Genomic DNA, 14487 nt, shown 5'->3' with positions numbered 1-14487 from the left:
TTGGATGCTGCATTAATTGCATTAAATATTTTAACACGTGAACATATTAATAATCACAGATACTAATACGTTATTTTTGTCAGCCATAATATGTTTTATATATATATATATGTATATGTATATATATACCAATATACCAAGGGTGCCAATACTTCTGACCAGGTCTGCATATATACAGACTTCATAAACACACTTTGGATGGAATACATTCACTCAACATTAGTGGATGAAAGTGTACTGGAACTACATCAACAATCACCCCATGTTTAGAGGAATATTTTGTTTACTTCCTTTTTTATTTGACATTTGTTAGACAGGACAGTAAAAAGGGAGTATCAGATTGGGACATATCGCAGTCCAGCATTGAATCCGCTTCTGTAGAAGCACTATGGTGATTAAAATGTCAAAAGCAAGTGCAACGCCTGACAATTTCCAAGCAATTTTATTCTTAGCATGAAGTCAATTGAACATAATGAGCGTATTGAGGTCATTGCCGTTTGCAGCTGAGAGTCTGAAATCTTTACCTGTTTTTTGCTGTATTGTGTCCTATCTCAGTCAGGTTGGACCACACTGGCTCCACGTTCTTATTCACCTCTGTGACTCCAATGTCTCCAAAGCTGTTGGGATCTTTTCGGCGGAGCAAGTCGTTTACCTTCGCACCCATGGCTTTGCCCAAGTTCAGGGCGTTTTTTAGGTGCTGGCTGCCACCCGTCCTGGATCCTGCCAGGGCAGACGTGTCTGTGGAGCCTGCTGGACGAAAGTTCAGCTTCGGCTGTTCCGCAGCATTGCAGTTCTCAAACATGCTTTGGTCCACTAAAGAACAAAACAACAAAAAGGTTTTTAGACAAAGTGAGGCATTGGGGAACTTTACTGTATTTAAATGAACATTTAAAAGTGAGCTGTGTCTTCAGTAGCTTTTTTACAGACTTAAATGCATGACTGTTTAACACTGAAAGCACAACACTGCTAGACAGTGTTCATTTAACCAGTTTGTTCAACATAAACCCAATATTCCTAAAATTAACCTTGTTTAATCCATCAGATTAAATGTAGGGATGCACTTTTTTATAATCATTATTATTATTAATTATCTTGTTATGGCTGATAACTGATAAATAATGATTTTGAAATTTCTACCCTATTTTACAGATACATTTAAAATAAAAAACATAAAAAAAATCATTCTAAATTCTACAAGTGGATTTGGGCATCACCAAAATTCTCATTTTGAGGTTGGCAAAAAATGACAGTGTAATTTTTTGCCAATATTATCAATAGCAACAGATACCAATTTAAAAAAGAAAACTAATACATTTAAACGACATGTCAATATATTGTGCATTCCTATTTTCATGCAGTGGTGATTAAGCATTTTATACATGAAATGTTGAACAATGGACACAAATTCATGCAAAAAAAACAACACAATGACACCAACATGGGCAGAAAATCAACAACAAGTCACAACGTCATGTTTCTTACCTCAGAACCATTATTTCATGGTTAGCATTCAAAGTGACAAAGAAAGCATGATTTATTGTTTGTATTTATACAGATATTCTTTAAAAAACTGTATATTAGTGCTCAAATATGAAACTACAGTAGTATTTAAATGCAACTTTGAACTTTTACATCACAATATAAAAGGAAATGAAAATTTACCTTTTACCTAAAAGGTGACCGAAGAGAGGTAGACCGACAATGATAAAGATGGAAAGATAGAAACAGCAATTTGCCAACAAAAGTGGCCCTGACACGGTGTTCCATTTCAAATTCAGCTTCAATTTAGGCCATTCAAAGCAGTTCACAATAAAAGCTGTATGGCTCTAATCAAATGTGATTTCAAGAAACTCTTGAAGTGGCATAGTTATTTCCAGCTTGTTAAACTCAAACAGTTTCAACACTTGCTCATGGAGGAGTAAGAATTCTCATTAGCTGGTGACAGTCTCTTGTTGACGACAAACACGGGCCACATACGAGACTAGAGAGACTTCTACACAAATATTTGACAAAGGGAAGTTATTTTGATGCTGACAATGTCTTTGCTCTGCAGGCAAGGCAAACAGATGAATGAGGGAAGTTTGTGTGCCAAAAACAGCATGTTGTTGTCATGGTAATCAGGGGAAAAAATTGACAACAAAAAACCCCACAACTTGCCATTTGTGACGGGTCTGCCTTTCTTTTCCAGGCACACCAATGGGTAACAAGACGAGTTATAATTCACAGGTTTGATCTTCAAGTGTCATCAGAATACATTTTACTATGAGGCTTAAACAAGCACACAACATGCTGCTATTATGAGCTCTGGAGAGAAATGAGCAGGAGAAAAGTAGCCACTTGTCTGTGGTTTCGTGTGATTGTATCACTGCACATATTGATCTGCGGTAGTAATGAAGCCATCTGAAATCCCAGGGACATTATTTACTATGCACTTCAATGGCCGACATGTTATTTCATCAGGTAATGTTACAATACCCAGATTAGTTCAACTATGTTTGTGTAGTATCAGCCACAAGTCTGTTTTGTGCCATTTCATCCATTTCAGATTCATCTACTCCTAAAAAGCACATAAAACAAAGCAATCTGTGGTTGGTTTAGTTCTTGGACAGAATAAGTGCAAACTGGATAAGGCTTTATGAGGTAAAATCAAAAGTATGGGTCTGTGAGACTAGATTTTGAGTGGGAAAGATGTATAACAAATCATCAGCTTTCAATTTAGAGCGTGACGCAGTGATCATCGGATTTGAACCTTCTCCACAGGGCTGGGCATAATCGTGTAGCTCGAGGCAGCAGTATAAATACCTCAGTCAGGCTCCACCAAAGTGGCAAATGCTAGGAGGGTGTCTGACACGCTGCTATTCTGGGCTGGTTTATGAGCTCCTGATGTGTCCCAGCACGAAACCTCTGGACCCAAGGGTGTGCAACCCACACACACACACACACACACACACACACACACACACACACACACACACACACACACACACACACACACACACACACGCTGCATGGTACAGGGTTCCCACTCTTTTATGACCAATGGATTTCTATGATATATCCAGTCGTTCGAGTTTAGTGCATAATGATTTTTAAAAATCATTTTACATTTCTTATCATTTTTAACAGATAAAATATTTTAGTGTATTCATATTTTCACAATTTTATTTTCTATTTCAAATATGATATCATTGATATTTATGAGTGCTGTCAAAACGATTAATTGTGATTAAATCGCATCGAATGTAAACATTTTTGTTTATATAATACATGCGTGTATAATATTATTATCTATTATATATGGGTTTGTGTGTGTAGACACCCATATATGTATGTGTATGTGTGTGTGTGTGTGTGTGTGTGTATATATATATATATACACACACAGTAAACAGAGACATGCACACACATCAGTATATAAATATAATATACACACACACACACACACACACATATATTATAAACAAAAACTTTTACTGTTAGATGCGATTAATTGATTTGACAGCACTAATTCTTAAGACATATTTCTCAGTTTTCCATTACAGAGGGAACCCTGATGATCAAGACCCCTATATTTATGAACTGTACAAAAATAATCATAAGTGGCCAGATTTTATATTTCATGATGCACTACATCATGTGGTAAAGAATCAAAAATGAACTGCTGAACAAAGAGCAAATATATCTAGACCCCAAGCCAAACCACTACCATCTCCAACACTTGGAGAATAACAATGAATAAATAAAGCATTTTAACCCATTATCTCCAACTTGCTTGACCTAGCAGGTGTTCAGGTCAGCAGAAGATGGTCCAAACATCAATAATTCATTTGAACCCCCTTTCTAGCATGAATCTTTAAACACAAGGGTAGGGGGAAGGGTAAAATAGGTTAGCCCTGGATAACACATGATGAGAGGGTCAAGGTGGAGTAACTCAGAATGCATTTGCTCCATCTGACTCACCATCCCTGTTATCAACTCCATCATTAACACAAACGAGGTGGAGAGCTATAATGGCACAGCGGTCCAGAATAAAAGCATCAATCTCAGGACTCCTAAATGAAAAGGGCAGAGAACTCCACAAGTAAAATGCACTGTTAGGACTATCCATTTACTTTATCTCTGTTGAACAGCACTGCCGGCTGACTAGTCTCCTTGGTACTGTAGATATACTGTAGCGCATTTAAGGGTGGAAAGGAAATAAATTAATAAAACCTCAAAAGAGCAACAAAAGCGGCACCACCAAAAACCTGGAGGCATGGAAACCCTTCTGGTCAATAGCTATTTGTATGTTAAGTAGCGTATTGGAAGCCACACCAGCACTTTATAAAAATGCATTGAAAAAAAAAAAAAAAAAAAAAGGATTTTTGAAAGATGATAAATCTCAAACTATATCAGAACAGTGTTAAAATTAAGGTGAGACCAAAACCGGCACTGAACACATAAAATATAGATCTGAGGATGTTTTTATGACAATGTTCTGCCACCGAAAAAAAAAACAAAAAAAAAAAACCTGAACATAATGGGAGACAATGCCCCCATTTTCGTTCGACTTCTCAGATCAATAATTAATCAAAGGCTCTGTCACATCAATGTCAAGCAGGGACATGAATGCAATGCAACAATCTGCAAGTTTATCACCGATGAAATGTAGGGATTTGAAGCAATAGACTGTGATGCAAGACAATGACAGCTTATCCACTTGATCGACGCTCATGTGTCTTTGAATAAATCATTGGAACCAGATTTGACTAAAGGACCGTAACAGAGCATTCTGTGAAATATAGCCAATTAATTTGCTTTATTTAAAGGGCAGTTTTAATTTCATGGTGTGTCACCCTTCTAGGGCATAAAGGAGTTCAAATCAACTGAACTGTATTGGAGTTCACTTTATAACATGAAGGATTTTTTCTCCAGTCAAGTGCAGCGACAATCTAAATAGGTCAGTGCCCCGGACTTCACAATTCACATCTCCTTGAGGACCTTTGTAGGTCTTTTCTTGTAATCCTGAAAGGAAATAGAATGAGAGTTTACGGTCTCTACAATAGATGGAGCTGAACACTTCAGACAGGTTGGCCCGGGCTTGAGCTTCTAATTCAGAGGCACCCGAGTTTCCAACAGCTTCTCTCAGAAGCGGCAGCTGTACTGAAATGAGATGTGATATTGTTATGCAATTTCAATTACGCCGCAGGGAGAAGGATCAATCCGACAGCCGCTCGTTTCCCCGAGCGTGCAAAGATGAGACAGCAATGCTCCAGAGCATCCGTTAAATTACACAGCGATTCAGAGGGTGTTCTCTGCACTTGCTGGTTTTGTGAGCACACGTTTTAGTGGTTATTTCTATTTCTTGAAGCAGCTGTGCTTGCATATGGCATCTGAAGTGCTTTCATTTGTGTGCCAGCGATTCTTGGAAAAGCAGAAGGATTGAACCTCATCTTAACTAGGGAAGTCAATCGACTGTGATATTCACGATATACTGTAGGCCGACGTGTAACTGTTCACTTAGAGATGGCTGTTCAAGTGATGCCAATTTGTATAGCCGTTTTTAAAAGCTAAAGAACACCTTGATCCAGTAATTTAACTTGATGCATGTCACTGAACATTCACTGACAATGACTCTCACACTGAATGAAGAGTTACACAGTCACGCAGTGGCACTGCAAAGCTCTTAAAAATGACAGAACTCATTGTAAATGGCTTTGAAATGAGTCATATACTTTGAAAACCTGCAGTAAACTACAGGAGGGACAAGTGATGGTTTATTAATCATGACACCAAAGACTGTGGAAAAAATGTTTTTTTCTCAAAAACAAGCAGTGGCTAGGAATCAAGGACAAGATCAATGGCAAATTAATTCATTTGAAATAATTAGCAATGATTCCTCAGGCATTAGTACCATATAAAAGATTTTTCTAGTAGAGTATGCTCGTGTAAAAATGTTCATGTTTTGAGTGGTTTTCTATAGAGTGCTATAGAGGTTTTGCGGGCAGGGCCAAGCAAATTACTTTTCAAATCAGGAGTCCACCGCCAAGGTTCTAGAAATGCGCTTACACAAACTTTAAAGTCACAGTGAGTGCGTTTACATGCACGTTCTAAACCCAATTGCGCTTAAGTCGACAATGCATGTTATCTTGTAAACATGTTAACCTGTTTTCCTTTATCGGAGTAAGCCCATAAACGGCTTAAGCATAAACTGATCAACACAGCTAGATTTTTGCACCTTACCCTGATTTCTCTCGGCATGTAAATACATTAAGCTGCGTTCTGCTGTCTTATTGAAGTGTGCATGTGTGATATGTGACAGAAAAAGCACCCTTACTGCAGATTTAAGCACACCCAGACAGAGCGAGCCTTTCGAGGAAATATATAATCACAAACTCTGACTCTTTCTTGACATAAGAAATGATGCTTTCATCTCATGTAGCTGAATTAGAAGCGTTCAGTGGAAATGCTGCATCTGTAACATGAGAGTATAATATACAAGTTCATTAATTTCCTGCTGACATGTTAGAAAACTTTTTTATGCTTAAATGCACTACTGGGAAATAACCTGATTTATTAGAGTCTTGTAAACGCAGTTTACTTGCATTGCAGGGCTATAGGTTTTTCATGTAACCCGGGACAACGGGTTATTTCAAGAACCTGATTTTTGGGAGTGATCAGCATATTGGTGTGCATGTAAACGTGCTCAACGAAAAGGAAGTAGCAACAGATCTTTTCTTTCATATTATGACATACATTTGAGTGAACAGACTATCAAAAAAAAAAAAAAGTAGGGTGGGAACTAACAATTGTTCTATAAATAGGTTGTTGATCGAATGGCGGCAAATAATAAAGCAATAATGTTTTTTTTTTTCAAAATATGTAATGTATAAGCTTAAGACTTACTGAAAAATCATACCAGTTCGGTTTTTGCAAAGTTGAACTAACAGACCTAGAAAATTAAAATGTATTGTAGATCAGTTTCATCAAGCATCCATGACATTGATCAGCCTACAATCGGCTTTGTCACTGTGTGGCAACTCCAAGTGACTGACGACGAGCATTAAAAGGGTTAGTTCACCCAAAAATGAAAACTCTGTCATTAATTACTCACCCTCATGTCGTTCCAAACCCATAAGACCTTCGTTCATCTTCGGAACACAAATTAAGATATTTTTGATGAAATCCGAGAGCTTTCTGACACGGAAGAGAAATGGTAATAACATTGCAGTCTATTATTTCATCAGAAAATACCCTAATTTGTGTTTTACGGGTTTGGAACGACATGAGGGTGAGTAATTAATGACAGAATTTTCATTTTGGGTGAACTCACCCTTTAATACTTCAAATATTTGATTATTTACATACAAATGAAAACTTAAGCTGGGCTATGCAAAAAACTATAAAATATAGACATGACTTCAATGTAATTCTATGGGATTTCTTCACTTATTTTATCGTTCACCTTGCAAAAAAAATCCTTAGTAATTGGTGAGAAAAAAAACATCACACTTCTGATCAAAAAGCTGCATGATTTGAGTTATCAATCATGCCTGTAACAAAAACTATGTGGGATGAATTATGCACTAATACTACTTATTTTGACTTGCTCAAATCCCCAACTTGCATATAACAATAACTGTGAAGCTTGTGCCTTAAGCAAACACCACTAATACAAATGTACTGTGTCCTTGAAGGAGGAGAAATCAGAAAAAAGAAAAACACCAGTCTTCTTGTGTTCAGACAACAAGACGTTTCCCTAAGGAGGATTTAGACCACAGCTCACAGCTGGGTCTTGGCCTCCAGACCTGCTGCGAGACAACACGACTGGTCATGAATCCCTCAGAGATGCAGCCAAGAATCTGTGGGAAGATTTTGTTACAAGCCTAAGGGAGATTTAAAGATGGTAAATACTTAATTTTAGTTTTGTGTAAAGAAAAAGATGTGCATAAATGGAGTAAAATACAGACATTTAAGACCAACAATGCTTTCAAAATCCTGTATGTGTGGGAAGACTTGCTTACCACCCTATTATTACCAAGCTAATCGTGTGCACTTGTCTGGCTCTAAATGACACTGAGTACACACACAGAGAGAGAGAGAGAGAGAGAACACAAGAGGGACGGGAAAATATAAACAGAGAGGTTAAAGAGGCAAATAAATTTATCAGAGAGGTACAGGTAAGACATTGAAATATCACTTTTTAGAAGTACAGAAGAAAATGAATGCAAGAAAGCAAAACATATGCAAAGCAGTCAGACACGACAAGCTCTTCTGAGTATGAAAATAATGAATAAAGTATGTGGGTTGTGAAAATTCTGACACACTAATTGGGGTTCTTGTTGGTAAAGATCTGACCGGTTTAGGCGCCTCGTTACCCTTAGGGTATAATTAGCGTAGCGTCCTCAGTCCACAGTCATTCAATTAAGAGTCTGTTCTGTCGTGCATGCTAAAACAGATGTAGCTGGGTAATTGTCTTCATTCTGAGCACTTCTGATGAAAGGTGGTCTAAGTGGCTGAGCATATCAGTACATACATACCTAATACGGCCCAGAAACAAACCTGCAACTGTACAACTGATGTTATAGATACAATATCACAGGCGAATGTATAAAATTTGTTGTAAAGTTCTTTTCATTTAGATGTACTGTTTCTCTTGAAGTCAAAAACAATCACTTATTTGTGAATATCCAGCAATTGCTTTGTGGACTCTAAAGGAGCGTTAACACGTACAGCGATTCACAACGACAAGGGTTTCCAGGGATGCAACAAAGTTTAGAACTTAATGCAAATAAGCATCAATGTGATGTGGCAGCTACCAATAGAAGTGAAAATGTTTGACATGATCCGCCTTCTGTGAGCGATTTAACTTTTCTATATTCGTCACTTGCCATATACTGTAAAAAATAATATGCTCAATAAGTTATGACAACATATGTTTTTACATTGCTTTAACTCATCACAATAAGTTAAGAAATTTTGAACTTCAATTAAAATTTTTTGAAATTTTAAACAAGGTGTACAAGATTCAACTCTTACCAATTTAAGTTGAAATGACTTAAACATCCAAGTTGATTGCACTTAGTTTAAGGTAGCAACTTTTTTTTTACAGTGTATGAAGGAATATAAAATTAAGACTTTAGAATAATGTTAAATTTGTTCATTTATAAATAAAACACTTAAATATTATTCAATATAATATTAAATTGCATTATTACTAATCATTTTTTATAGTGTATAATATATAGACTAATAATAATAATAATAATCATTAAATATTATTACTATATATATATATATATATATATATATATATATATATATATATATATATATATATATATATATATATAAAATTATTCACTGTTAATTGATCTTATGAAGTGTTACTAACATGTCAAAAATGATCCGTCTTATTCATATTATGCATTATGCACTGCTGCAATTGTGAATGTCAACTTTTAGAAGCAAAAAACTGTTTATTTGTCAAATTAGAGTAAATCTTATATTCCCAAGCAATATATCTAACTTGTGATCAAAAGTTATGGTCAGTTGCACAGCCCACCAACAACACTGAAGTATTCGGAAGTAGGGGCGGCCATTATGACCAACAATACTGCCACTAGAATCGCTGATTTTATGAAAGTCCCATTAGAGGAGATACAAGAATCTGACATCTAATGTCTGTCCCTAAACTTCAAAATGGAGACAACAGCATTTACTATGCTTGGGACCGTTTCCTCTTCAATACATCACATAAAAGGTAACAAACAAAACAGCCACCAAATGGGTAAAGTCGCCCTGGTGTCCCAGAATTATCAGCAGTACAAACAGCAGAAGGTGGTTTGACAATTTTGACATTGATTGACTTGAACCGTTTAAGCAGAGCATCAAGCAGTGTTTTTCGAAGCCGTGTGCAAAAAATCACATTAAACAGCAATTTCGTCCTCCAAGCAGTCAGAAGGGGCATGTTTGTTCAGGACATTGAGCAGACGCAGGCTGCTCTCGTCCTGCGTTCCCCAGCTTTCATCACTATCATCTGTGTTTGACTCGTACTCGGAAGCAATTCCCGACTCGCGGAACTTTAGCAGCTCAAGGCTACCCAGAAGCTCGTCCCGTGATGAGGGCGAGACGCCTTGGGATGACGTGTCGGGGCTCTCATCCTGTTGGGGTGGTCCAGGGAGAAAGCGGAAACACTCAAACTTGATCAAGCACTGGTCCCTACCTATTGGACTGCACAGCGGCAGGGAGAGCGGCGTCCCGTCGTTGATCGGAGGTAGGATGGCGTCCTCTGGTCTCGGGGTGGTGGGGTCGCATAGGACTGGGGGCACGTTAGCACGGAAGGTGATTTCAAGGAGACTGTCTTGAGAGCCCACTGTTGAGAGAGAGAGAGAGAGAGAGAGAGAGAGAGAGAGAGAGAGAGAGAGAGAGAGAGAGAGAGAGAGGGAGAGGGAGAGCTTGAGGGCATTTTCACACTTGGTTCGTTTCAAGAGCCTGAGAGCGCTTCACATGAATTTTAAAATAAAGCTCCAAAGCAACTTTAAAGCAAACTGAAAAGTAAAAAGAAAAAAGATGGGAAAATACAATAAATACATAAATAAAAATGAGTAAAATACTACTGTGCAAAAGTTTGGAGGCAGTAAGTATTCAGCAAGTACACATTAAATTGATCAAAAGTGACAGTAAAAACATTTGTATTGTTACAAAAAATATATATTTTAAATGAATGCTGTTCTTTTGAACTTTCTACTCACCAAAGAATCCTGAGAAAAATGTATCACGGTTTGCACCGTAAAAAATATATTTTTAATATAACAGCTCAACTGTTTTCAACTGTGATAAGACGTTATGTTACTTGAGCAGCAAATCAGCATATTAGAATAATTTCAGAAGGATCATGTGAGACTGGAGTTATGATGCTGAAAATTCAGCTTTACAATCACAGGAATGAATTACATTTTAAAATATATTAAGAGTTTTAAAAATTACAGCTTTTAATGTTTTTTTTTTTTATCAAATAAATTTAGCTTTGGTGAGCTTAAGAAATACATTTTAAAACATTACAACAAATCTTACCGACCACAAACTTTTGAACTTTTCAAAATGGACTAGTCAGTGGTCTTCCTGAAACCCTGTCTAGTTGTCAAGTTCTTAAAGAATCCCTGTATGAACAGGCTGGTTTTAGAGTGTTTACATCAGAGCCACGTTTCTTACACCCCGACAGAATGAGCTAAAATGTAGTCTACAGTAAGTTGCTGACTGACCAACTAGATAACTAGCATTCTTAGGGTCAAATTTTTTAATTAACTACTTCAGAGTTGCTAGTACCTTTTCATACTACTTTTTCAAAGAATATTTCCCAAATCTGGTGTTCAGTCTTTCCATTTTATCCTCTCTGTGGATGTCATCTGCCCTCCTTCATATTAAATAAGACTTCATAATGTCAGTTCTGGACCACTTTATTTCCCCATTTACTCCATCAGGTTAATAACGGTGCTCTTACCCCTGCAACGCATCCTCACTTGCCCTCTCTGAATATATCTGATGTGTTTCAGAAGCTCTCCTTCACTCTCTGTCTTTCCACTCAGACCCTCCCATCTGTTCCTCTTCTCTCTCCCAAATCACATTTAATGTCCCTTGGCTTTTTAACTTCTCTCCTATCATTGCATGCACATTCCCCACAGGGGTTAATTTCAGGCTTATTTTAAAACAGTTCATTTTAAGACATTCTCATATAGACCAGCAGAACAGTGCTGTTTTTACCATTAGTTTGCATGATAAAGAGCTTCCATCCTTTTCTGTCCCAAGCATCATACTTAAAGGAGTAGTTCACTTTCAAATAAAAATTTCCTGATAATTTACTCGCCCCCATGTCATCCAAGATGTCCATGTCTTTCTTTCTTCAGTAGAAAAGAAATTAAAGTTTTTGAGGAAAACATTCCAGGATTTTTCTACATATAATGTACTTCAATGGTGAATAAGAAATAAGAAAGTTGACCTTTCCAACATGGTGACGTAATGCGTGGCACATCTCAGAGATGGTACAAGACGGGCATTTGTGGTTAAAAAGTATATCATTTAAAACTTTTTTTAGAAAATGACTGATCGTTTTGCTAGATAAGATCCTTATTTCTCGGCTGGGATCGTGTCGAGACTTTGAAGCTGCATTGAGACAGACATTTGAACCTTCAAACCGTTGGTTGCCATTGAAGTACATTATATGCAGAAAAATCCTGGAATGTTTTCCTCAAAAACCTTAATTTCTTTTCAACTGAAGAAAGAAAGACATGGACATCTTGGATGACATGGGGGTGAGTAAATTATCAGGAAATTTTTATTTGAAAGTGAACTAATCCTGTAAGGTCACCCTTTAAGAGACGGCTATAAACAACAATTCTTCAAATCTCTTCTCACATCCTCTTTAATTATTAACCATAAACTGCTCTAAAGTGAAGGTTAGAAGTGAACAGTGTAAGCTGTATTTTTGGCAATAGCCTATATCCTACGCCTATCAATTATTTGCAGGTGTGCTAGGCTAATTGTTTATTGCTAGCATGAAGATAAAGAAATTACAACAGAATACTGCAACAATACTGCTCTATTCTACGCATGGATGTATTATACAGCCTGAGACTGTGAGATTAAAAATTATTAGTGAATTGCTGCATGATAACCTCTTTCTACTTAATAATACTTAAAAAAAAAAAAAAACCTGACTATAAATAAATTTTCCATACCAAAATGTGTTCAATATTTAATGCATTTGTTTTCTTTTAATATATAACAAACTATCTAATAAAGATGTTTTAATGAAACAGACTCCTGCTTATTCTTTCATTATTATGACAATTAATTTGTCACAAATCACAGGTTTTAGAAGTTACTCTCTAGCACTGCTGAACACAAGAAATCATACTCACTAGAGCCATTTCCAGCCATCTTGAGCTCCAGCTCCTGAACCTGTTTGACCAGGAGAGAAATATGCTGCAGTAGGTCCTTATTCTGCAACAGCAGCTGGTGAACTCGAGCCTGAGCCTCAATCCTTGCCGCAGCTTCTGCGGAGAGCTGATCCTTCAGCAGATGAACCTGAGGAACACATAAACAATAGTGTGCATGCTTAAATACATCCAATATAGACGGACAAGGAGAAAATAAAATAGAGAATAGTTCCCTGCTAGGAACAAAAGACTCAAACTCCATTTACTTTTCAACTTAAAGGATTATTCAAAGTTAAAATTATTTTTATCATTGTTATTCTGAGCATTTCAAAGTCCTACTTGAAATTATTCATATTCTTAAGGTCGGACATCTCTAAAAGCTCTGTAAATGCATCCTTTCATGCACGTTGGTATGCATTTCTATTTAATATATTTTGAATGGATTTATACTGAACATGATAATCTTTGTGAAGTGTTACTATGAAGGTCATTTCACTTACTGTGTGGGTAGCTGCCATTCATGCAAATTAAAGAGCGCTTTCATTCAAAAAGCTTCTTTAACACCACATCATGAAAGACCTTTTAGCGTTTTTCATGTCCCTGACATTCCTCTTAAAATACACCCGAAGAGCAACAGCAGAAGGACAAACGCCTCTTTTCACATCCACTTTAATGATGACATCATATACTGGAGGTTAGAATCTAATACCAGCTTCATTCTCTGGGAGTTTTCACACTTACAGTCCTCTATACAATAATACAAGTACTATGAGTATTTCAATATTTCAGTCCAGATTAAGGCTGTGAATACTCAGAATAAAGTAATACATTTAAATTCATGAGATTAATTATCCAGTTAATCCATCCAGTTATCTAATCTATAATTAAATCAGTCATATTTTTCTGTGACATAAAAACAATGCTAAAGGTGTTTGCATAAATAAATCAATTAAATATTATGGCTGTTTGTTTAACTAAATACCCTCAGTATGAATTTTTCACAGCTGTTTGGTCAAGTAATTATTATCCTAATTCAACTAGATAAAGGAATTATCTGTAATAGTCCCATTCCCATAAGTACCAGACACAAAAGGCAGTACCTCCATACATTTTGTAATGAAATACTGCTGGGGTACGTCCTGCTAATGACAAACGTTGCCAGCTGTAAAGGTATTCAAAGTGATTATGATGCTCTTCAGTGTCCTTCATAAGTCCTATCATTCTACCCAGCGCTAGGAGGGTGAATCCATTTCCGCAGTGTCTTGTCTTGAGCACCGTCTAAGTGTCTGTTTGCTCCTAAAGTCACAGCGGCTGGCCTCCGAGGGGTTCGGGGTGATTTATGACCCAGCTTAAACCGCGTGCCCGCTCGTGCTGCCTGCCCTTAAGAACAATACATTCTCCAGACAAAGCCAATGAGCCATCAAGATCAGGCCAACAGGGAGTAGCGCAAAAAATTGAGGGGAAAAAAAAAATTACCATACTGTAAATGTGGACTGAAAGCTTAGTTCAGGTTGAGCCGTTTGCCATCAGTTCTTGAGTGTACATGCTTGTATGCATGTGTGTGCGTGTT

At 37.0% G+C, this 14487-nt stretch overlaps 1 protein-coding gene across 1 annotated transcript in view; it reads right to left on the bottom strand.

The window, feature by feature from the left end:
- LOC308700265 (carboxyl-terminal PDZ ligand of neuronal nitric oxide synthase protein-like) overlaps nucleotides 1-14487 on the bottom strand; it is a 102275-nt gene that overhangs the window by 4561 nt on the left and 83227 nt on the right. The window contains exons 9-11 of the mRNA XM_081381827.1: nucleotides 12900-13065; nucleotides 10205-10354; nucleotides 525-813 (exon numbers count right to left, since the gene is read on the bottom strand). Of these exons, the coding sequence (XP_081237953.1) occupies nucleotides 525-813; nucleotides 10205-10354; nucleotides 12900-13065 (605 nt within the window). The remainder of the gene's footprint in view (nucleotides 1-524; nucleotides 814-10204; nucleotides 10355-12899; nucleotides 13066-14487) is intronic.

This window comes from Scardinius erythrophthalmus (genome assembly GCF_964197995.2).
Source record: "Scardinius erythrophthalmus genome assembly, chromosome: 12".
NCBI lineage: Eukaryota > Metazoa > Chordata > Actinopteri > Cypriniformes > Leuciscidae > Scardinius > Scardinius erythrophthalmus.
The sequence above is the reverse complement of the archived record's forward strand: the minus strand, read 5'-3'. Positions and strand labels throughout refer to the sequence as shown.